General features: G+C 46.5%; 1 protein-coding gene across 12 annotated transcripts in view; it reads left to right on the forward strand.

Annotated features, from left to right (window-relative positions):
- SNX8 (sorting nexin 8) overlaps nucleotides 1-25,658 on the forward strand; it is a 62,487-nt gene that overhangs the window by 24,097 nt on the left and 12,732 nt on the right. For 11 of the 12 annotated variants that reach the window (XM_057487462.1, XM_057487461.1, XM_057487458.1 and 8 more), the window contains exon 2: nucleotides 24,535-24,725. In XM_057487462.1, the coding sequence (XP_057343445.1) occupies nucleotides 24,535-24,725 (191 nt within the window). The remainder of the gene's footprint in view (nucleotides 1-24,534; nucleotides 24,726-25,658) is intronic. The other variant, XM_057487463.1, reaches the window with a different exon arrangement.

A 25,658-nucleotide genomic window follows, 5' to 3' on the forward strand; every position in this document is an offset into this window, starting at 1 on the left:
GAGACTAAAATCTCACACCCACTGCACTCACCCCCTCTTTACCAGAGGTGTCGGTGTGGAGGGACCCTCAGTGTTGATTATTTTATACATCTGTGTACTCAGAAGGCACATGCCCCTTGTGCATCTGTGCCCTATTTCCCAAGGATGCAGGATCATTTTTCTGCTGCTGTAATAGACTCCCACAGGCATGGTGCTTGAGGAACACAAATTTGTCCTCTAGCTGTTCTGGAGGCCAGAAGTCCAAAATAGGTTCCCCTGGGCTAAAATCCAGGTGTGGGTAGGGCTGTGTTCCTGCTGGAGGCTTGAGTGGAGAAACTGTTTCCCAGCCTTTTCCAGCTTTCAGATGCCCCCAGCATTCCTTGGCTGATGGCCCCTTTCTCTAGAGCCCTGGGCCACATCTTTCTCATGCTGTCACCTCTCTGGTTCTTCCCTTCATGCTTCTTCCACCTGTAAGGACCCTAGGATTATATCAGGTCCACCTGGGTAATCCACAGCCCTCGCCCTGTGTTAAGGTCAGCTGATTTGCAACCTGAATTTCATCTGCAACCATAATTCCCCTCTATGATGTAAACTAATGGATTCATAGTTTCCAGGGATTAGGGTGTGGATGCCTTTGGGGGCCATCCTTCTGCCCACCTCAGGTAGAAACCCTAGGAGTGGAATCACTGGGTCATAGGACTTGCACGTTATTTTTTCAACAGATACTGCCACGTTTTCCTCTCTGGTGACTGTTAACAGTTTATACTTGTACTAAGCACTGTATTAAAGCATCCTTTCCCTGTAGCCTTGTCAACACTAAATATGTTGTTTAAAAACTCCCTTCAGATTTGGAAAACTTCAGGAAGTGTTTCGTGTTTGATTCCATTTCCTCTGTTATCACTGAGGTTTAGTTTCCTGTGATATTTTCACCTTGTATGGCTTCTCTGAACTGTTTCTATTATTTGCCCATTTTCTTATGAGATTGTATTTTTTTGTATTGATTTATAGCAGTTCTTTTTGTATTTTGGACACAAACCCTTTGTGGATTTTATGTTAAAATTATAACTATCAAATGGTCTGATTGACTGACCTAGTCTCTCTGACTGAAGAATGAGTGTTAATTTCAGGGCATGTTTGCGAGTCATAAAGCCCAGTGATTGTGACTTAGATGGCAAACAGTGAGTATGATGGGTGCTTGATTGTCTAATTGGAGGCTTTGGGATTGCATCACACACTGATAGAAACATTTGAACTACAGCTGTTTTCCTGTGATCCTGCGGACCTACACTTAGTCTTCATGACAAGGAGGAATCGGCCTCACTTCTGTTAGGGTGCTCATTGGATGGCATTCCATACATTCTATTGGTTAGGAAGCCCTGGAGCCATTAGTCTTTGCAAAACCTTTCTCTGTGGTCAGGTCAGAGCTCTGCTCCTTATCTGAGCTTTTCTGCATGCCTGGGCAGTAGCCATGTCCTCTGTTCTGACCACCACCCCTTGCCCACGTCTCTGGGTGTATGTTTTGTCAGAATTCATTGAGCTGTTGCCCAAGATCTATGCATTTGACTGGGAAAACCCTGCCTGCCCATCCATCTCCCCCTACGACATGCTTTCCAACTGTAAAACCCCAGACAGACAGAAAGTATTGTTTTTCTTTACATCCCAGTGTCTAGAAGGATACCTGCTGTGGAGAAAAGGCTCAAGTGTTTCAATAGAAACATTTTGTCATAAGTTTTTTTCTTTTTTAAGGATAGTATCACATTTTAACTTGGAAACAGTGGTAGCTGAGCAGGTATTATTTAAGTTTGCTTTATTGGTCTTTAAACTCTCTCTTCTCTGTCACACATACACCCACACAGACATAGACAATTTGCAAGGTAAAATGTGCTGATTTGAAGAAAGAGGAACTTAAGTGGATCACTGTTATGTAGAGCAGATTTTGCCAGAATTTGTGGTTAGCAAGAAAGTGTTGTATTCTGGGTGGGGGGAATTCTGTTTTGGTATTTATTTCCTTCTTAAGAAATGCAGTACAAAAAGAGATGTTTGCCTGTCACGTCTGTGGGTGGCAGGGAGCTGCATGCGGCTTTGTATGACCTGATGTTTCTGTTAAGGGGACCTGGCCCAGTGGTGGTCGCCTCGGAGCATGCAGGTAGGACACCCCATTGTACAAGAAGAGCGTGACTCTTGCTCATGTTACCCTCTGAAGAACTGTAGTGCCTCCACTCTGCACATACTTGTTACAGAATATTAAAAAATCATGACCAGACTTCAGGAGTAGATGTTCTTTGAGAAAATGTCAGTATCAAGATGAGGATGGGTGAATTCTGGAGGGCCTGAGATGGTGGGCTTTGTTGGTTGGCCCTGGAAGAATCCGAGGCCACACTTCATGTGTTCTGTGGACTGGGTTTAGGAGAGCACATCTGTTGTTTGTGTGCGTGGAGTAGGTGTGTGCTGGAATCTTCCAGCACTCTGAACCTTGTGGAGTTTTTATACTCAGCAGATGTAGAGTGAACTTACAAGATGCTTCATTAATCGCAGGGAAGCTTCATGTGGGCTGGATAGAGTCAGGCTTAGGTAGTATGTCTAAGTACATTCTCATAATTTGCCAAGACTTTTTCATAACTGATTTGTGCTGGTAAACTTGATTTGTCTACTGGAAGTCTTATGAGGGAACTATAATCCAAGCAGTAAAATTTCATTGTTGATTGTGAGTTGGTGCTTTGAGGAGAGTTGTTATACACATAATATAGCTGCAAGTGCACGCATTCTGCAAACAGACATCACCATGCTGCTCCGAGCACACCCACAGCATTTTAACATCTTTCCTTTTTCCCATGCATGTGCTTTCTACGTAGTTTCCTCTTTATGTGTGTACGTCTTACAGCCTACTCTTTTTTCAGTTGACATTTTTCTATACCACTAAAAATAGTTCTCAGAATTTTCTGTCTGCTGCCTGCATAATAATGTATCAAGGACTCTAACATTTGTGCTTCCAAAGTACTAATGTCATAACATTTGAGTTAAAGGCACTCTTGCTACATGTTTTCCAGAAAATGGCTCTTTAAATGGAATCAATATTAAAAGCTGTCCTAATGCTGGCACTTGGTGAACAAAGGCTAAACTCGTTCCCCACCCTAGAAGTACCCACTGTTAGCAGCTGTGCACATGGAACTTCATAAACTCTGTTGGCAGAGTTTACTGGTTAAACTCTTAGAGTGAGGCAGGTGTCTTTGGAGGATCCTTGCAAATGCAAGAACTGAGTTCCCTCACCTTCCACTGAGGACATTGAAAGAAGCCACCAGACAGAGAAGATACTGTGTGCCTCCTGTTTGTATGGCATTCAACACATGCAGAATTAGCTTCTGTTGGGTAGTGCTGCTGACACAGGTGATAAAGCTATAAATAGCAAGGAAAATTCCATGGAAATGAGTCGGTGGTTGCCTCTGGTAGAGGGGGGTTTTGATGGACATGGGATACAGGACAAGGGGGACTTCCAGGATGCTGGTAGTCTTTGAATTTTGGACCTGATTAGTGGTTCCACATGTTTGGTAATTGACTCAAACTGTCTGTAGACATTCTCTGCCTTATCTGTATGTGTATTTTCTATTTCATAGTAGAAAACGTGGGGGGAAAACCCGAGGTCCTGAAACAGGTGGAGTTGCTTGACAACACAGTTTGCAAGCAGAGGCGGGCACAAGGGACCTTGTTTTAAAACAGTTTTGCAGGGATTTTGGACTCCCTTGTTAGTATTGGAGGTGTATTTATAGTGAAATACAGGTTTTACTGTATCAACATCCACTTGTGATGGAGAATCGCGCACCTGTTGGCAGGAGACCCCAGCTTTTGCTGTCTGCTGCCTGTGCCCCAGTCTTACTCCTGGCCCAGAGCGCTGGCAAGAGTCCAGCTGTTTCCATGCTCCTGGGCCAGCAGGAAGGGGGCCTGGAGCCCAGGGCCCCTGGCATCTGTGTTGCAGCGGGAGGGACTCCTGGGCTCCTCAGCTACTGTTAAATGCATGTATTGGGCAAAGGCCATCTGTCATGAAGGAGAGTCAGGGGATAGTCATGATTTTGCACAGTTAATCCTTTTTAGAACCATACTTTGACCTCCCAGCTCCTGAGAAATTCCAGTCCAGGCTGGAGGGATTGGTCTCCCAAGAACTGGCCACTCAGAGGTGTTTTGCACCACAGAGAGATTTAAAACTGCACTTCCAGCTCTCCGGAACCTGAGGACGGTCTCTCTGCTGTAGTCTTTATCTCAGGACGACCTGTGCACAGTTAATCATATTTCTGAGGATGGACAGTGAAGTGGGGAGTCCGGAGAGGTCTGCAGAGGCTTGATGTTTAAGCGTGGCCTCTGGCAGTGGGCATGTTTCCCCAGGACAGACAGTATAATCAGTAGAAGGTATTCCCCCTGCCATCTCCTGGGTGGAGGGATGTCTCTGGGGCGCTCTTTGCAGATGAGGAGTCCATAGGTTATACTGATAACTAACCCTTTCAGAGCACGTACTGAGTGCCACTTGCTCTGCTTTGTAGGTCACTGCCTTTTGGATAAAATAAGTTAATCCTCACAGTGATCCTGTGAAGTCCTGTGTCTGACACCCCTACTTCACATACAGATTGGGAAACCAAGGCATGCAGTGGTCACCACCGTAATCTGCCCAGGACCACAGTTATTACCTGGTGGAGCTGGGATGCACACCCTGGGGTCTGGCTCCAGCTGGGAATGGCAGGTCTGGTTTCCTCACTCCAGTCCACTTAGGCTGCCATTGTGTACCTGCCTTTTATGAACTCCTCTTAGGATTCACTTAACCAGCCACTCTTAGATGCAGAACTTTCCCTCTTTCAGTGGTTTTTCTTAGTGAGATAGTTCCATGTGATTGTTCTCATAAATACCACCTAAGGCCATCGTGATGGCCTTCTCTTTCAGAAAGGGTGTGCATGTTAAAATAATGGTGAGCAGGTCTGTTCAGTAGGTATGTGTGTGCTCAATGGTTTTGTGGGAGAACCGATGCCTGTGGGGTCTGTCTGTAGCTCTGTGCTACATCTGCTGAAAATACCAGATTGAGCTGGGGAACTGGATTCAGTCTAGCACAGTGTGTTTCTGTTGAGCCAGATGCGATCCCTCAAAAACAAGTGGCTTCAGGAGGTTTGTGGAGCCACAGCCGAGTTCCCTCACCTGCAGGCAATGCTCAGGTCACCCAGGGGACCCACCCTGGAGATCTGGTGTGCAGATGCCAGCTGGGGGCCATACGGTCACATGGAGAACTAGGTCTCCAAATCCAGTGCCAGTTTGGTCGTGGGGGAAAGACTGACTCAGTGTCTTCTGACTGACATTTTCCGCACTTCCTAATTCGTTCATGCCGGTTTCCGAGGCGTTGCGTTTTCCCCGCTGGTTTATTGCGTCCCTTGCTTGTCTCCCTGTCAGGCAGACGACAGGGAGTGGCCTTGTCTTACTCCTGTGATTCCTCCAAAGATGAGTGGATGTTTCACTGGATTTGAAGTGTCCCATTTGGCTCATTATATCGGGTGACTGCGTGGAGTTTTATTAGAGGATCCGATTCGGCTGTGTATAGAGGGTCTCCACTTAGCCTTCCCTGGGCTCGGGAGTCTCCCTTGGAAAGGAATAGCCACTCACAGCTTGAGAACGTCCTGCTTGTGAGTGTGCGAGGTTCCCACATGACCCCGAGTCCCAGGGATGATTCCACTGTCTGGTTATGATTACTAGTGGGACCTCGGGGCTGTTGGCCTCTTGATGGGAGCAAGATGCCCTTGCCGTGCTGGGGAACTGGGCACTCAAGGCCGCCAGCCCCTGTCCTGCAGGTCCTTTAAAACAGAGCAGCTCAGGCTCCAGGTGTATGCTGGATGCTTTCACATATTTTCTTTTCAGAAAATTCTCGCAGGCGAACAGTAACATAGGACATTGTCCCCATTATAGAGGTGAGAGGACTGCACAGGAAGGTGAACTGCCTGTTCACAGAGTCAGGGATTTGCGTTGACCATCTGATTGCTGGCCCCTGCATGGGGTGTGCCCGCCCCTGTCCCGTGTTTGGGGTGTCAGATGAGGCTATGAGAGTCAGGGAGGGAACAAGATTTGGTATCATCAGCCAGCTGGTGCAAATTCTGGCCCCACAGGCTGGTCGCCTTTCTCTGTAACCTCGGGCAGGTTGCAGTGCCAGCAAAGCCTCGTTCTCACATCCGTAAAATGGGGTTACAGTGTCTACCTAGAGTGTTTTTAGGGTTGAAGAGATGTTTTGTAAAGCATCTAGTAAGGTTCCAGACACAGATGTGTCCTTGACAGTGGCTCTTGCTTGAATGGAGGCCGATGTTGCACATAGTGCACTGTGACCTCCTTCATCCCTGTCTTTGAATTCGTGGGAGCGTAAGGAGGTGGAGGGAAGCTTTATTAAGGGGAGCGTCATTGTTCCTTAGCATTTGGTGGCAGCTTCCAGCGTCCTGTCCGGCAACCTTGCGGTGTGTGGATTGAGGGAGGTTCACCAGACCTGAGCATGGCCCCCTGGAGTTTTTGGGCAACATCACTGGCTAGACTTCTGTGCTTGTGCCTGGAACGCCTGCAGGATTCCACAGTAGGTGGTGTTTTCCCTTCTCAGTTGACATCTTCATTTGTGATTGCAAAGCGTCTGTGTTCCAGGCACAGTGCTGGGGTAGAAGAAGAATTAGTTTACAGTCACAAGAGCTGGAGAGAGGACATTATAACAGCTTTACAGAAGAAAAGTGCGCCCATTTAAGGTATACAATGTAATGGCTTTGAGTGTGTATCACAGAGCTGTGCAGCTGTGCATGTAGTTGATCTCAGATCATCTCACCTCATCTCCCTCGAAAGACACCCTCTGCCCATTAGTGGTCACCCCCATCACCCCCTCCTCCCAATCTAGGCAACTTCCCTTCTCTCTATCTCCACAGATCTGCCTGTTCTGGGGATTTCATGTAAATAGAACCATAGAATCTGTGGTCCTTTCATGTCTGGCTTCTTTCACTGAGCATCATGTTTTCAATGTTCAGTAAGGATCAGTGCCTTGTTCCTTTTTTTTTTTTTTAAATAATTATTTTTTATTGAAGGATAGTTGACGCACAGTATTACATTACATTAGTTTCAAGTGTACAACACAGTGGTAGAACATTTATATACATAATTCTAGGTTCCAGCTATCACCCTACCAGGCTGTTACAATATCTTGACTATATTCCTTATGCTATACATTACATCCCGGTTACTTATTTATTTTACCATTGGAAGTCTGTCCTTTTTTTTTTTTTTTTTTTTTTTTGTGAGGGCATCTCTCATATTTATTGATCAAATGGTTGTTAACGACAATAAAATTCTGTATAGGGGAGTCAATGCTCAATGCACAATCATTAATCCACCCCAAGCCTAATTTTCGTCAGTCTCCAATCTTCTGAGGCATAATAAACAAGTTCTTACATGTAGAACAAATTCTTACATAATGAATAAGTTACATAGTGAACAGTACAAGGGCAGTCATCACAGAAACTTTCGGTTTTGCTCATGCATTATGAACTCTAAACAGTCAGTTCAAATATGAATACTCATTTGGTTTTTATACTTGATTTATATGTGGATACCACATTTCTCTCATTATTATTATTTTTAATAAAATGCTGAAGTGGTAGGTAGATACAAGATAAAGGTAGAAAACATAGTTTAGTGTTGTAAGAGAGCACATGTACATGATCAGGTGTGTGCCTGTAGACTATGTGTTAATCCAAGCTAGACAAGGGCAATAAAACATCCACATATGCAGAAGATTTCTCTCAGAACAGGGGGGGTGAGGTTCTAAGCCTCACCTCTGTTGATCCCCAATTTCTCAACTGATGGCCCCCCTGCGACTGTGCCTGTCTTAGGTTGTTCCTCCCTTGAGGAATCTTACCCGTCTCTGGCTAACCAGTCATCTTCCGGGGCCATACAGGGAAATGTGAAGTTGGTAAGTGAGAGGGAAGCCTTATTGTTTGAAAAGGTTAGCTTTTTACTTCTTTGCATATTTATGCCCTGTGGCTTCTATGCCCAGCATTTGTCTTGAGGTATCTTTACCACTTGGAAGAATTATGATACTCGGTAAATTTGATATGAGGCACGAATTCTATTTAAGGGTTGTAATTAGGAAGGAAGAAGAAAAGCTATAGAAGTAGCAGGCGGGAGAAAACCTGGGAAGATTGATTATTTCTTTGACATATCTTCTTGTAGAGTAACTTCAGCATATATAGGTTTTAAGCTACTACTTAAATTGCACACACACATTAACATAATAGGAGTATAGTTACATAACCAAAGCATATCTGTAATTACCAGCCATCTCCAGTGAAACCAAGAAAACCAGTTAGGCACCTTAGGCATTTGTGAAAACTTGTCTATGATATGGTGGATATTGTCCAACTGAACTTGAACAGTCTGAGAGAATTCAGATAAATTAGAACAACCCATTCATGGGGACTGTTCACATGCCATATGTTCTTTTAACAGTAAATAGTCTGTAGTTGTAAGAGTTTGGAGCGCTACAATTTGCACTTCTCCAAATTCTTGGTTAAGTTCCAACAGTATAGATCCAGTCAAATTTGTTGTTTTACTGTATGCACAGGCCAGCTTAGATATCTCCTTCCTCATTCCCATGGCAAGTCCAGGAACTGGTGGGATGAGTGCATCTACAGCTGTAGCAGTGCGTGGATCTTTGTTGGGGTTTTTTGATGATCATCTTCTGGCATGAGTCTTCCAGAGAGTGCAGATGTTGGAAGTTCTTTTTCATATCGTATCTTAGTCCATTTTCGGGGTAGTCCAATTAGGCTTTGATCCTCTGTATAAACACAAACAGACCCTTTGCCTACACTTTTATATGCCCTTTATACCCTTGTGTAGAACTCGTTGGAGGTTACCACAAAGGAACTGCCCATTTTTTTTTTTTGCTTTGTTTTTGGTATCACTAATCTACACTTACATGACGAACATTACGTTTACCAGGCTCTCCCCTACACCAGGTCCCCCCCATAAACCCCTCTACAGTCACTGTCCATCAGCACAGCAAAACGCCGCAGAATCACCACCTGCCCTCTCTGTGTTGCACAGCCCTCCCTTTTCTCCTACCCCCCCATGCATGTTAATCTTAATACCCCCCTACTTCTCCCCCCCTTATCCCTCCCTACCCACCCATCCTCCCCAGTCCCTTTCCCTTTGGTACCTGTTAGTCCATTCTTGAGTTCTGTGATTCTGCTGCTGTTTTGTTCCTTCAGTTTTTCCTTTGTTCTTATATTCCACAGATAAGTGAAATCATTTGGTATTTCTCTTTCTCCGCTTGGCTTTTTTCACTGAGCATAATACCCTCCAGCTCCATCCATGTTGCTGCAAATGATTGGATTTGCCCTTTTCTTATGGCTGAGTAGTATTCCATTGTGTATATGTACCACATCTTCTTTATCCATTCATCTATTGATGGACATTTAGGTTGCTTCCAATTCTTGGCTATTGTAAATAGTGCTGCAATAAACATAGGGGTGCATCTGTCTTTCTCAAACTTGATTGCTGCGTTCTTAGGGTAAATTCCTAGGAGTGGAATTCCTGGGTCAAATGGTAAGTCTGTTTTGAGCATTTTGATATACGTCCATACTGCTTTCCACAATGGTTGAACTAACTTACATTCCCACCAGCAGTGTAGGAGGGTTCCCCTTTCTCCACAGCCTCGCCAACATTTGTTGTTGTTTGTCTTTTGGATGGCAGCCATCCTTACTGGTGTGAGGTGATACCTCATTGTAGTTTTAATTTGCATTTCTCTGATAATTAGCGATGAGGAGGATCTTTTCATGTGTCTGTTGGCCATCTGTATTTCTTTTTTGGAGAACTGTCTGTTCAGTTCCTCTGCCCATTTTTTAATTGGGTTATTTGTTTTTTGTTTGTTGAGGTGTGTGAGCTCCTTATATATTCTGGACGTCAAGCCTTTATCGGATGTGTCATTTTCAAATATATTCTCCCATACCGTAGGGATCCTTCTTGTTCTATTGATGGTGTCTTTTGCTGTACAGAAGCTTTTCAGCTTAATATAGTCCCACTTACTCATTTTTGCTGTTGTTTTCCTTGCCCGGGGAGATATGTTCAAGAAGAGGTCACTCATGTTTATGTCTAAGAGGTTTTTGCCTATGTTTTCTTCCAAGAGTTTAATGGTTTCATGGCTTACATTCAGGTCTTTGATCCATTTTGAGTTTACTTTTGTATATGGGGTTAGACAATGGTCCAGTTTCATTCTCCTACATGTAGCTGTCCAGTTTTGCCAGCACCACCTGTTGAAGAGACTGTCATTTCGCCATTGTATGTCCATGGCTCCTTTATCAAATATTAATTGACCATATATGTCTGGGTTAATGTCTGGATTCTCTAGTCTGTTCCATTGGTCTGTGGCTCTGCTCTTGTGCCAGTACCAAATTGTCTTGATTACTATGGCTTTATAGTAGAGCTTGAAGTTGGGGAGTGAGATCCCCCCTACTTTATTCTTCTTTCTCAGGATTGCTTTGGCTATTCGGGGTCTTTGGTGTTTCCATATGAATTTTTGAATTATTTGTTCCAGTTCATTGAAGAATGTTGCTGGTAGTTTCATAGGGATTGCATCAAATCTGTATATTGCTTTGGGCAGGATGGCCATTTTAACGATATTAATTCTTCCTAGCCACGAGCATGGGATGAGTTTCCATCTGTTAGTGTCCCCTTTAATTTCTCTTAAGAGTGACTTGTAGTTTTCAGAGTATAAGTCTTTCACTTCTTTGGTTAGGTTTATTCCTAGGTATTTTATTTTTTTGGATGCAATTGTGAATGGAGTTGTTTTCCTGATTTCTCTTTCTGTTGGTTCATTGTTAGTATATAGGAAAGCCACAGATTTCTGTGTGTTGATTTTGTATCCTGCAACTTTGCTGTATTCCGATATCAGTTCTAGTAGTTTTGGGGTGGAGTCTTTAGGGTTTTTTATGTACAGTATCATGTCATCTGCAAATAGTGACAGTTTAACATCTTCTTTACCAATCTGGATTCCTTGTATTTCTTTGTTTTGTCTGATTGCCTTGGCTAGGACCTCCAGTAGTATGTTAAATAACAGTGGAGAGAGTGGGCATCCCTGTCTAGTTCCCGATCTCAGCGGAAATGCTTTCAGCTTCTCGCTGTTCAATATAATGTTGGCTGTGGGTTTATCATAGATGGCCTTTGTTATGTTGAGGTACTTGCCCTCTATTCCCATTTTGCTGAGAGTTTTTAACATGAATGGATGTTGAACTTTGTCAAATGCTTTTTCAGCATCTATGGAGATGATCATGTGGTTTTTGTCTTTCTTTTTGTTGATGTGGTGGATGATGTTGATGGACTTTCGAATGTTGTACCATCCTTGCATCCCTGGGATGAATCCCACTTGGTCATGGTGTATGATCCTTTTGATGTATTTTTGAATTCCGTTTGCTAATATTTTGTTGAGTATTTTTGCGTCTACGTTCATCAGGGATATTGGTCTGTAGTTTTCTTTTTTGGTGGAGTCTTTGCCTGGTTTTGGTATTAGGGTGATGTTAGCTTCATAGAATGAGTTTGGGAGTATCCCCTCCTCCTCTATTTTTTGGAAAACTTTAAGGAGAATGGGTATTATGTCTTCCCTGTATGTCTGATAAAATTCCGAGGTAAATCCATCTGGCCCGGGGGTTTTGTTCTTTGGTAGTTTTTTGATTACCGCTTCAATTTCGTTGCTGGTAATTGGTCTGTTTAGATTTTCTGTTTCTTCCTGGGTCAATCTTGGAAGGTTATATTTTTCTAGGAAGTTGTCCATTTCTCCTAGGTTTCCCAGCTTGTTAGCATATAGGTTTTCATAGTATTCTCCAATAATTCTTTGGATTTCCGTGGGGTCCGTCGTGATTTTTCCTTTCTCGTTTCTGATACTGTTGATTTGTGTTGACTCTCTTTTCTTCTTAATAAGTCTAGCTAGAGGCTTATCTATTTTGTTTATTTTCTCGAATAACCAGCTCTTGGTTTCATTGATTTTTGCTATTGTTTTATTCTTCTCAATTTTATTTATTTCTTCTCTGACCTTTATTATGTCCCTCCTTCTGCTGACCTTAGGCCTCATTTGTTCTTCTTTTTCCAATTTCGATAATTGTGACATTAGACCATTCATTTGGGATTGCTCTTCCTTTTTTAAATATGCTTGGATTGCTATATACTTTCCTCTTAAGACTGCTTTTGCTGTGTCCCACAGAAGTTGGGGCTTAGTGTTGTTGTTGTCATTTGTTTCCATATATTGCTGGATCTCCATTTTGATTTGGTCATAGATCCATTGATTATTTAGGAGCGTGTTGTTAAGCCTCCATGTGTTTGTGAGCCTCTTTGCTTTCTTTGTACAGTTTATTTCTAGTTTTATGCCTTTGTGGTCTGAAAAGTTGGTTGGTAGGATTTCAATCTTTTGGAATTTTCTGAGGTTCTTTTTGTGGCCTAGTATGTGGTCTATTCTGGAGAATGTTCCATGTGCACTTGAGAAGAATGTATATCCCGCTGCTTTTGGATGTAGAGTTCTATAGATGTCTATTAGGTCCATCTGCTCTACTGTGTTGTTCAGTGCTTCCGTGTCCTTACTTATTTTCTGCCCAGTGGATCTATCCTTTGGGGTGAGTGGTGTGTTGAAGTCTCCTAGAATGAATGCATTGCAGTCTATATCCCCCTTTAGTTCTGTTAGTATTTGTTTCACATATGCTGGTGCTCCTGTGTTGGGTGCATATATATTTAGAATGGTTATATCCTCTTGTTGGACTGAGCCCTTTATCATTATGTAGTGTCCTTCTTTATCTCTTGTTACTTTCTTTGTTTTGAAGTCTATTTTGTCTGATATTAGTACTGCAACCCCTGCTTTTTTCTCACTGTTGTTTGCTTGAAATATGTTTTTCCATCCCTTGACTTTTAGTCTGTACATGTCTTTGGGTTTGAGGTGAGTTTCTTGTAAGCAGCATATAGATGGGTCTTGCTTTTTTATCCATTCTGTTACTCTGTGTCTTTTGATTGGTGCATTCAACCCATTAACATTTAGGGTGACTATTGAAAGATATGTACTTACTGCCATTGCAGGCTTTAAATTCGTGGTTACCAAAGGTTCAAGGTTAGCCTCTTTAGTATCTTACTGCCTAACTTAGCTCGCTTATTGAGCTGTTATATACACTATCTGGAGATTCTTTTCTTCTCTCCCTTCTTGTTCGTCCTCCTCGATTCTTCATATGTTGGGTGTTTTGTGCTGTGCTCTTTCTAGGAGTGCTCCCATCTAGAGCAGTCCCTGTAAGATGTTCTGTAGAGGTGGTTTGTGGAAAGCAAATTCCCTCAGCTTTTGTTTGTCTGGGAATTGTTTAATCCCACCGTCATATTTGAATGAAAGTCGTGCTGGATACAGTATCCTTGGTTCAAGGCCCTTCTGTTTCGTTGTATTAAATATATCATGCCATTCTCTTCTGGCCTGTAGGGTTTCTGTTGAGAAATCTGACGTTAGCCTGATGGGTTTCCCTTTATAGGTGACCTTTTTCTCTCTAGCTGCCTTTAACACTCTTTCCTTGTCCTTGATCTTTGCCATTTTAATTATTATGTGTCTTGGTGTTGCCCTTCTTGGATCTTTCTGTTGGGGGTTCTGTGTATTTCCGTGGTCTGTTTGATTACTTCCTCCCCCAGTGTGGGGAAGTTTTCAGCAATTATTTCTTCTAAGATACTTTCCATCTCTTTTCCTCTTTCTTCTTCTTCTGGGACCCCTATAATACGGATATTGTTCCTTTTGGATTGGTCACACAGTTCTCTTAATATTGTTTCATTCCTGGAGATCCTTTTGTCTCTCTCTATGTCAGCTTCTATGCGTTCCTGTTCTCTGATTTCAATTCCATCAATGGCCTCTTGCATTCTATCCATTCTGCTTATAAACCCTTCCAGAGTTTGTTTCATTTCTGCGATCTCCTTTCTGGCATCTGTGATCTCCTTCCGGACTTCATCCCATTTCTCTTGCGTATTTCTCTGCATCTCTGTCAGCATGTTTATGATTCTTATTTTGAATTCTTTTTCAGGGAGACTGGTTAGGTCTGTCTCCTTCTCTGGTGTTGTCTCTGTGATCTTTGTCTGCCTGTAGCTTTGCCTTTTCATGGTGATAGGAATAGTCTGCAGAACTGGACGAGTGATGGCTGGAAGGACTTCCTTTCTTGTTGGTTTGTGGCCCTCCTCTCCTAGGAGAACAGCGACCTCTAGTGGCTTGTGCTGCGCAGCTGCACTCAAACAGGGTTTCTGCTTCCTGCCCGGCTGCTATGGAGTTAATCTCCGCTGTTGCTGTGGGCGTGGCCTGGCTCGGGCAGCTACTCCAAAATGGTGGAGTCGCGTTGGAGCAGGAGCTGCTGGGAGGCTATTTATCTCCGTAAGGGGCCTCCCTGCTCCCTGCAGCCCAGGGGTTAGGGTGCCCAGAGATCCCGGATTCCCTACCTCTGGATTAAGTGACCCGCCCTGCCCCTTTAAGACTTCCAAAAAGCACCCGCCAAAACAAAACAATGCCCACCAAAAAAAAAAAAAAAGAAAAAAAAATTTTTTAATTAAAAAAAAAAAGAAAGTTTTTAATTAAAAAAAAAAAAAAAAGGTGGTCGTTCGTTTTTCTTTATTCTCCGGTGCCAGCCTCAGGCCTCTGCTCACCGGTCTTGCTGCCCTGTTTCCCTAGTATTGGGGTCCCTATCCCTTTAAGACTTCCAAAAAGCGCTCGCCAAAACAAAACAGCAAAAAAGCAAAAAAAAATGGTCGCGCGCTTTTCTTATGTCCTCTGTCGCCCAGCCTCCAGTGCCTGCTCACTGTTCTTGCTGCCCTGTTTTCCTAGTATCGAGGGCCCTGCACTCTGGCCTGGATGGCTGGGGCTGGGTGTTCGGCAGTCCTGGGCTCCGTCTCCCTCCCGCTCTGCCTGCTCTTCTCCCGCCGGGAGCTGGGGGGAGGGGCGCTCGGCTCCCGCGGGGCCGGGGCTTGTATCTTACCCCCTTCGCGACGCGCTGGGTTCTCTCAGGTGCGGATGTGGTCAGGATATTGTCCTGTGTCCTCTGGTCTTTATTCTAGGAAGGGTTGTCTTTGTTATATTTTCATAGATATATGTTGTTTTGGGAGGAGATTTCCGCTGCTCTACTCACGCCGCCATCTTCCGCCCCTCCTCTCCCCTTGTTCCTTTTTATAGCTGAATAGTATTACATCGTATGGATAGTCTGCATTTCATTATCCATCAGCTGCTGGACATTTGGGCTGTTCCTGTGTTTTGGCTGTTACGCATAATGCCGCTATGAACATTCATATACGTGTGTGTATGGACGTGTTTTCATTTCTCTTGCACAAGTACCTAGGGGAGGGACTGCTGGGTCATACAGTCCCCTGTGAGCCTTCTGAGGGGCTTCTGTGTGGTTTTCCATGAGGTCCAATTTTTGCACGTCCCCAGCAGCCCCTGTCATTGTCCGTCTGACTGTAGCCATCCTGGCAGGTGTGATGTGGAACCCCCTTTTGGTCAGGTGTCTTTTCATATGTGGATTAGCCTTCTGGATGCCTGCTTTGGAGAAATGTCTATTCAAATCCTTTGCCCATTTGAAACATTAGGCAATTTGTCTTAAAAAAAACCTTGAGTTTTGAGAATTCTTTATATATTTCAGATACTAGTTTCTTATCAGATACATGATTTATAAATATTTTCTTCCATTCTGTGGCTGTCTTTTCACTTTCTCAATGGTGTCCATTGCAGCGCAGCAGTATTTAATTTTGATGAAGTTCAAGGGATCTATTTTGTTCTTTTCTTGTTTGTGCTTTTGGTGTTACATCTGAGATCTAACCCAAGGTCCTAACCCAAGGTCCTTAAGATTTGCTGCTCTTTTCTGCTGAGAGGTTTGTAGTTTTCACTGTGTATATTTAGGTCTGTGACCCCTTTTCATTCACTGTTGTGGGTGGTGTGAGGAAGAGGTCCTGTGTCATTCTTTGGTGCATGGAAACCCAGTTTTCCATCATAAAAGTTTTTGGGTGCCGGGGCTATGAGCCACCCCTGTGCTAGCTAGTACTAGGAGAGCACAGCTCCCTGCAAGGTGGGAGAAAGCCATGAATGAGACAGATCGAGGAGAGCTCGACAGAGAGATTGAAGCCAGGCCTGGGCATAGGAACGGTCATGAGACTCCTTGAGGCTCAGGAAACACTTTACTGTTCTGAGCTTTGGAGAGGATTCAGCTTAGAAATTCTCAGTAATAAGTACCAGAGGGCTTGGACGGACCTTAGGAAGTTGCTAATTCGTACTTTGCTTCAAGGTAAAAACACTCGAACCATTGCAGGAAGAAGAAAACCTTTCTTCCCTTGCCATGTAGGTTGGTTATCCAGCTGGCACACTGCAGCTTTATGTACTCTGGGTCTTTGACTTACACTCTCCTGGAAAAAGGTGGATGTCACCGGAGATTGGCAGAGAGGCTGCGGGAGAGGTGGGAGATGCTGCCAGTTTCAGGATGTCCCTGCTCAGAGCTCCCTGGGGCGGAGCCCGTCCACAGCCATTCTCCATGGCACCAGCGTTGGCGTCTTGCTGCGGCTACCCAGGATGCCTTGATGAGGTCTGTGGGAGTGGGGAGCGCCCAAGGTGGCTGCCCTGCCTAGAGGGCTCACTGTTTTCAGTTACCTAATGTGGCCTCCTTGCTCAAGGGTGCCAGAGTCCGTCATTCATCATCGCGGGCTGTTGAGCCCTTACCAGGTGCTGGGCTCTGTTCTCGGTCTTTGGGCTATTAGCTGCGAACAGGACCAACAGGCCTGCTGCCCTGGCGTTTGTGTTCTTGTGTCCAGAGGTGGACAGTGCTCAACAGACAGATTGAGTGGAGTGTTGAGCTTGAGGGCTGTGGTGAGAGGAGTGGTGAGGGTACAGGTGCAGCTACCACGGGGACGTGGCCCTGAGAGGGATGCTTGTGCCAAGACTGAGGGCGATGAAGGGTTGGTCTGGTGGCATCTGCAGGAAGGGGACAGCCATGCCAAGGCTCTGAGGCCAGCAAGGGGGCCAGTGCAGCCAAGGGGAGCCGGATAGGGTTCTTGCTGGCCAAGAAAGGGTAAAGGAACGGTCTGGTCGGGTGGGCGGATTTGAGGAGAGCCTGCGTTAAAGTCTGTTCCCCTTGGTAATGGCCATTTTGAGCCTCAGGTAGGGAGCTGTCCTCTCCTTTAATGCCACTGGGATGTATCCCTAGGTCACCAGGGCTGCTGCGGTAATTCTGCAGAGGGCTTCTGAAGAAAGTGAGTCCATGTGGTAGGTGAGTGATGGCTGGCTCCATGCATGGCGTGTGAAAACTGGTCAGGTGTCCGTTAGCAGGGGAAGACTGGATTCCCCAGGGAATGAGTGAGCATAAAGAATAAAGCAAACTAGCGTGTGCTTGAGGACGTTGTTCATGCTGTTGGCGGAGCGGCGAGGGAGCCCTGTTCCACACCTGGGATGCTGTGTGGGCCTGCAGGTGCTCATGTTCGTGTCTCAGGACCGTGGGGCCACAGTGCCAGTGGGAAAGGAAGAGTGCCAAGAGGAAACCAAGCTGAATTCCATGCAGCTGTGTTAAAGAGGCATCGGCCTGCTGGAATGGCAAGGGAGAGCAGGACAGAAAACCTGGTGGGGGGTGGGTGTGTAAATTGGCTCAGTCACTTTGGAAACCTGGGAACATTTACCAAGCTGAGTGTGTAAGATCCTGGGATCTGGCAGCTTCACTCTTAGGAATGTATCTGATGGGGCCGCATACATGTGTCCACCAGAAGACACATGTTCATGTGCCTTAGCATTGTGTGACTGTGTGTGGCAGGAATACGCTCGGCTGCAGCCTCAGAATGAGCAGGCAGTTGGTGGCCCATCCCACGGGGCACGCAGGCCCTGAGAAGGGCTGCCTGCAGCCACAGGCATAACGCAGCCCGTGGGGAGGGAGAGGTCAGGAGCAGAGGGACTGCGGTGAGAGCCTGCTCCCACGACCTCACACCTGGCAGAGGAACCCCCCCCCACCAGGCAGCAGTGCCTGGCAGGGGCTTGGGTCACCAGCTGCCTCTGCCCAGGTGCTGGCCCCCTGCTGTGCCCGTTCATGCAGCTGAGCAGTTTGTTGTGCGTGTTCTGTATATGTGGGCGGTTTCAGTATAAATGCTAAAAGGCAGTGGGAAAGAGAAGATAATTGCATTTACTATATGTAATGCAGCATGACCTACGGTATGTGTATGGAGTCTGTGCACACGTGCAGAGAGAGGACAAGGGCCTGCCTGGAAGCGATGTCCACTGAGTGTAGGATGGTGGTTATTTTTGAACAGGAAAGGGCGGGGATGGTGTGCACCTGGAAAGTTTTGTTTAAAGTTTTTTTAGAAGAGACACAGCACAGTGTCATCTTCAGTGAACCTCAGCAGATACATGGACTCTGATATTTTCTGTACTTTTATGTGTGCCAGAAATATTTCACAATGGAAGCAAATGGTAGTGCATTTGAAAATCATGTAAGCGGGAAGGTTGAATGGATGTATAATTGGTCATAGCGATTAATTAAGTGGCTAAGAATTCAGGAGGCATTGCTTTTATGGAAAAGCTGAAAGAGAAAATGTGGTTACATAGAAGCGTGGAAACGTGCTTGGTATTTAAAGAATGGTCTGCACGTCGTTACAACCCTGCACACCTGGAGAGTGGCGTGCAAGCCGAATGTGGGTGTGTACAGACTGTGGGGTGCAGTGATTTTATTTAAAAACATTGTAGTGTTACATAAAATAAGTAATTATTTTATGTAGTAAAGTAGTAAAGTAAAAGAAAATACTCCTTCAGGTTGATGAAATTGAAGCCGTGAAAAGTTTCTGCTTAACTGAACCCCTGCATCAGGGATGACGGATGCGTCACTCTGCAGATTGCCACCGCTGGCTTTCCGACTCTGGAGGGTGTTCCAGATGTGCCCTGGCCAGAGCTGCTGAACACTCATTGCTGAGGAGGCCCTGGCCATGAGGGGGAAGAAGGGACGTCTGCCTCCATCTCCTGAGAACACCTGAATTTCAGAATCACAATAGCTTAGAGAAGTTCTTACGAAAGGTGTAGAAACAGTTGTGTGAACCTGGAAGGAACATTCATGCTGAGATTGAGGACCTGTATGGCCCCCGTTTCATGTTGCTTCCCCAGAAAAGTTGTGGTCTGGAATGTCATTGCTTATCCCCTAGCTGATGAATAAGTAAAGCAAGGCGGCAGCATTTATAAGCACCTGGTTTCGTTAGATTCTGAGTATGGCTCTAGGCCAGGCATGGAATTCCTTCCCTCTGCTGGCCCCATGGCAGTGGCCCCGGGCCCCACAGCACACCTGGGAACTTAGGTTAGAAATTCAGATTAGAAATTCTGAGGCCCCACCCATGACTCTGAGGGTGGGGTCCAGCAATGTGCTTTTTAAATTATAAAATATATGTAACATAAATTTTAACCACTTTTAGATGTACAGTTTAGTGGCACTATTCATTCATGCTCTTTTTCAACTGTCACTACCGTCATCACCAAAACGTTCTTTCTTCCCAAGCTGGCACTCTGTCCCCCTCTAAACACTCCTTGCTCCCCAGCCCCTGGCCCCCACCACTCACTGTCTGTCTCTGTGACTGTGACCCCTTCAGGGGCCCGTGGCGTCCCACAGTGTGTGCCCCTGTGACTGGCTCAGCTCAGCATCACGGCCTCAGGGCCCATGAGTGCTGAACAGGTGTCTGAGTCTCCTTCCTGTTCATGGCTGAGTAATATTCTGTTGTGTGGAGGGATCACGTTGTGTCTGTCATTCATCTGTCAGCGGACACAGGGTTGCTTCCACCTTCTGGCTCTTGTGAATAAGCTGCTGTGACCACGGGTGTGTGAATGTGTGCTGCAGACCCTGCTTTCGGCCCTTTTGGGTACAGACCCAGAAGGGGAACTGCTGGGTCCTATGTTGAGTCCACATTTAATTTTCTGAGGAGCCTCCACACTTTTCCACAATGGCCGCACTGTCTGACATTTCCACTGGCAGTGCACGAGGCCCCGATCCCTCTGCCTCCTCCCAGCCGTTCCTTCCTTCTTCTCTGTCTCATTTCTTGGTGATAGCTGTCTTAGCCGCCAGAGTCTGGTTGAGCCCTGCAGGTGATTCCGATGACCGTTCAGTCTGGAGACTTCAGTCCCGGAACCATGCCAGCCCTTGCCATCTGCCCCTGCAGGTCCCCAGCGGAGGGCTGGTAGAGGTAGATGCTCTGAGCTTGGAGTCCATTGGCAGACACGTTTGAGTTCACTCTGCATTAACCGGGGACAGTAGGAACCTTCCTGGCTCCCTTTGGAGGCCCACTGACGTGTCATGGCTGGAAAAGCACTTGACACTGGGAGGGCCCCCTGCTGCCAGTGGGGAGAGCCACGGGCATGCCTGGGCCGGGCAGAGCGGGGTCTCTCCCGGGCCTAGCACAGCCCTTCCACTCCGGTCGGCCAGGCTCCTGGATGGGGTTGCCGGCCTGCCGGCTTCTGAGCTGCTCAGTGTCTGCTGGCCCTGAGTCAGGCACAGTGGCACTGTGGTCTTTGGGGCAGATCCTGTTTGTTTCCCAAAGCTCTGGACTCTTGTGAGGACTTATAAGGTCTTTTGGGGTTGGAATGTAATAAATCTGGAAGAGAGGTAAGGGGATTTACTGTGGTCCAGTGACTCGTTATTTTCTGCTCTGCTGTCTCATTCGGTTCCCACCTTGCCCAGCGTCCCATGGGCACTGAGTGGCATTTCAAGGCCAGCACTTCCCCCTCCAGGTTCTGAGTTGAGTCTGAGCCCCTGGGATGATTCTTCATTCATGCTTCTCTTCGGTTCTGGGAGCGCTTGTGACTTACCTGAGGAGGCCCATGTCTGGGCTCCTCAGGCAATTTCTGCCAGTCGCTTTTCCCCGTGTTTGGCCGTACTTTGTTTCTTTGCATGTCTTACAAACTTTGGTTTTCAACTGGGCAATTGAAATAATAAAATATGCAATGCTTGAAGTCAGAGTCTCCTCCCTACTGAAGGTGTTGCTGTTTATTGTTGTGGTTTGATCAGTAACGTCTGTGACCTGATTCTGTGAAGTGTTGTGTGGATGTCCCATGGCTGCCTTGACCTCAGTACCACAAGTGGGGCAGTTCGAAGCAACAGAAACGTCATCTTCTAGTCTGGAGGCCGGGAGCCTGAAATCAGGTGTCAGCAGGGCCACACACCCTCTGAAACCCTCGGGACAGTGCATCCTCACCTCGGCCAGCTTCTGGCAGGCTTTGGGTGGCTTGCCTTGCAACTGCCACGTGTCCTGGCCACCTTTGCTGTGATGTGGCCTGCCCTCCCCAGAGGGGTCTTTGCATGGCATCCTCCTCCTCTTATGCATATTCCAGTCACTGGGGGAGAGGGCCCCTCTTACTCCAATGTTACCCCATTTTCACTTACCTACTTGCTACTTGATTCTAGTCATGTTTCCTGGTCAAAGAGCTGTTTGTGAGTGGATCCGTAAGTGAATGTGCCCTGGATTGCCGCAAACCGGTCCATTTACAGTGCTCTGAAAAGGCTGATTTGACAGCTTCCACCAGGGTTTGCATTGCTTCTGGGAGGAGAGAGTTTGGGGTGGTCCTCACTCTTCCACTCTCACTGATGTCGCCTCCCATTCACATTTAAAGGGGTCACTGGGATGTCATTTACCTGCTGTGCCCTTCACTCTCTGAAGCGTACAATGCGGTGGTGGTTAGCGTGGTCACAGAATTGCACATCCATCACCACACTCAACCCTATGGCATTTCGTCATCCCTCCAAAACACCACTTTCCTCAGGGTCATGCCCGATTTCTTCAGGCCCCTCCCAGGCTGGTGGGCACTCATCTGCTCTCTGTTCCTGTAGGTTCGCCTCCTGTGGGTATTTCATGTAGGTGGAATCATCCCGATGTGGGCCATCGTGTTCTCAGGATCCGTCCGTGGTGTGGCGTGACTGTTGCATCCCCTCTCCTAAGGGCATGGAACGCTTTATTCCCTTGTTTGTGTCCACTCGCCAGCCAGTGGGCATGTGAGCTTTCCTGGTCTGTGGCTCTTAGGAATACTGCTGCTGCGGACAGTGGCGTCCAGGCCTTTGTGGACATACACTCTCATTTCTCGGGCATATTCCTAGGGCTGGAATTGCTGATGACATTCTGAGGGACTGCCCTACCATTTTTGAGGGCAGCCGCCCCTTTTGCACACCTACCAGCAGATGTGGTGTTTTCCCACATCCTTGTCAATGCTTATTATAGCCTTTTTTTTTTTTTTTAAGATTTTTTTAGCTCCAGCTGTCACGGTGGGTGGTGTCTCACTATGGCTGCAGTTTGCATTTCTGTGACTGTTAATAATCTTTTCAGGTGCTTACTAGCCATTGGTATATCTCTGGAGAAAAGTCTGCAAATCCTTGGCTCATTTTTAGATTGGGTAATTTGTCTCTTTTTTTCATTGAATTGTAAGAGTTCATTTTATATCCAGATACAAGTCCTTCATCAGACACATGATTTGCAAATATTTCCTCTGATACAGTCTTCCCCTTACCTTTCTGGCTTTATTATTTCCTGTTTTTTTGCATATTTTGTGCTCTAGTGATATGGACTTTGCTTTTCCCCAGAGATGCTCTGTTTTTCACTCCTGAAAATACAATAAATATCGGTAGTTATTCAGCAAACATTGTTTAAGGCCCTACTGTATGCCAGGCTCCCCACGCAGCTGAGCAGGGCCCCGTCCTCCTGGACTTGGCCCCTTGCTGCTGGGCCCCGGCTGCCTTCCTCTAATCTCAGGGCACCGTTAGTGCTTCACAGAGTGGGTCCCATCTATGCTCCTGGGGTTTAGTATGTATAGGTTGTGCCTGGCGATGGTGGGCATTCAGAGCTCTTTGTGAGTGGATCTGTAAGGTAATGAGCTCAGCGACCATCTTGCTCCCTGCAGTGGGCACTTAGGACACGTGTGTGGGCTAGGTGAGGATGCCCGTGGCCCGAGGAGACTGTATGAATACAGTTCTAGGGCCATCACCATTTTTACATGGAAAAGTGCTGGGTCCTGGGGATGGATTGGGAGAACAGGTACCTTCTATAGCTCTGGTCTCTACGATTTTTGGCCATAGAGATACTGGGGACTCCCAATACACACACACACTTCTCATATACATGTGTACTCACACATGCATATACACAGTCATGTAAATATACACACCCACATTCACTTATATGCACATACACATACAAATACATAGACCCTTCATATGCACATATAGTTATGTCCACATGCACACATGTATACACTTACACATAGGTACATACTTCCGTACATACACACTCATTCACTCATACACACTCATGCCCACATACCTGTACACGTTTCACTAACTTACATGCATGTGCTACTCCTAAGTATGCTCTAATAATGCCACAAGAATATAAATTAAAAATGAGAGAAAAAATACAAATGCAATTGCAGTACTTCCTTCTGCCTCCTGGTGGGTTGTTTTGACCCCAGGATGTATGTTGCACTTGGGAGCTCACTGCTGTAGGGCACACAGTGTTTAGTTTCTGCATGGGGTTTTATGAGGCCCCTGGGGTTCCCAGATAAACACGAAGGCCTTAGTTTATTTTCTTTCTTAAGCTTTAAGGTCAGTTAAAGGCAGCCAAATTTTACATTCTAAAATGCTGGGTAATTTCACAGATGAAAATATATAGTCATTAATTCTGTTTAGAACATAAACCAGAATCTTGCACTGAAGTGTTAACTTTAAGAAATAAATAATAAAAAGTGATAGAACCATGTTATAATCTGGGGAAAACAGAAAGAAACCTACACTTTCTTGCACTTATTTATAGCAGTGTTAATTGGGGTAAGACTGTCTTCCCTGTGTGATACCTTAACTATTTTTTTTTTAACTGAGAAGAACTTCTTTTTCTTTAGAACTTTCTCTGTACAAAAACCAAACTGACTCTTTCATGTGACTCCCTTGTGTGTTTTCCAGTTGTCTGCATGGACCTCTCTGTTGTCTTCTGCTTTGTGAGTGACACCTGGGTGTCTTTGCGTCTGTAAGGAGGCTGACATTTTAGGGCTGAAGCCTTTGCTTTTTGGGCCAGGAATCCTAGCTCTAAGCAAGCACGTAGGTTCTTCACACACTGGAATGACAGTTCTGGCAGAGGAGAGCCACATGTGTGGGCTGTAGGTACCCTGGGACCTACAGAAAATTTCAATGCCAGTTGTTCTGTTTTAGCCCCTTTTCTTGACTCTAGAGAGAAGGAGGACTCGTTTTGGCACATAACTGGTAAATATTTCACTCTTCTTCCCTTCCCAAGTTGAATACCAGTTTGGTCCTAGCAACGTGGGTGTCTGCTGATTTGTGAGCAGGTGGTGGACCTCCTGGCATGGTGATGGTCAGGAGCAGAAGATGGGCTCAGAGCTGCGGTGCTGCAGCCGAGCTGATGGCAGTGACCCACCCGGCAAGAGGGGTTTGCTGGGTGACGTGGCAGAGCTCAAGTGGAGCTGAGGAGGGCAAGCTGGCGGGAGCCCCCACCGTCTGAGCCGCATTCTTACTGGGTGCTTGCCTTCTTTCCCAGACTTGCCGTTGCCCCAGGTCAGCGAGCAGAGGGACCCAGAGCCAACTCAGATGCAGGGACCGCAGGGGGACCCGCTGCTGCTCTCATGTTCCCTGCAGGAGCTGTTGGCCAGGGACACTGTGCAAGTGGAGCTCATTCCTGAGAAGAAGGGCCTTTTCCTGAAGCATGTGGAATACGAGGTTTCTAGCCAGGTACCACCCAGCATTGGGGGCTTGGAGAGGCACATCTGGGGCTGGGGTGGTGTGAGGGGAGGAGGGCCACAGGGATTGAAGGCGCCTCCCAGGCCCAGTGGCAGTGGGCCCAGCTGCCCGGCACACTCACCCTGCAGCTTGTGGTGGCCCAGCCGCACCTGCAGTGAGTTGGCCGCCCTTGCCAGCCCTGGGCCCTGGGCCCTGGGCCGCTGCTGGGGAAGCACAGTCGTGGGCAGAGCACCAACGCTGGCCTGCTCGTAGTTTTGTGATATGGGGGAATCCCTGAGGATCAGAATGCAGATCCCATAGAAGTGGGCTCCAGGTGGCAAGTGTGGTTTGCAGGACAGGACAGTGTGTGTGTCAGTCTAGTCCCCTTCCAGGAGGCCGCCTGTAGTTCTCGGCTGCTTGCTGTGGGCCGTGGGCACTAAGAATCACAGGCTGTCTGTCATGGTTTAAAGCTGCAGCGACAGAGCCTCTGAGTGTGCTAACTCTTGTCAGCGGTTTGGACAAATGTGCAATGGGCCGCGTCCCCCAGAGTAGCCTCAGTGCTCTTAGAGTCCTGTGCTCTGCCTGTTCACCCCTCCGCCCCAACCCCACACCTCTGCTCTTACTGTCTCCCTGTTTGTCCTTCCCGAGGCCGTGTGGCTGGGGTCACATGGTATGCCGCCTTTTCAGGGTGGCTCTGTCTTAGTAATACCACGTAGGGATCAGCATGGTGGATTAATTTTAAAGACACCTGCTCTGCATGTTTTTGCATAAGCGCATGTGTCAGAGCCGGACCGGGTTACCCTAGTGAGTGGGAGGCTGCCTTGGGGAGCAGCAGGTTCCCTGGCGAGAGGGTTTACGGTGGAATTTGCAGGCAGCTTCGTTTGAGCCCAGTGTCTGCTCTGTCTCGGACCCCAGACTCAGTGTCTGGCCTGCCTTTGGACTGTC

This window comes from Manis pentadactyla, chromosome 10 (genome assembly GCF_030020395.1).
Source record: "Manis pentadactyla isolate mManPen7 chromosome 10, mManPen7.hap1, whole genome shotgun sequence".
Classification (NCBI taxonomy): domain Eukaryota; kingdom Metazoa; phylum Chordata; class Mammalia; order Pholidota; family Manidae; genus Manis; species Manis pentadactyla.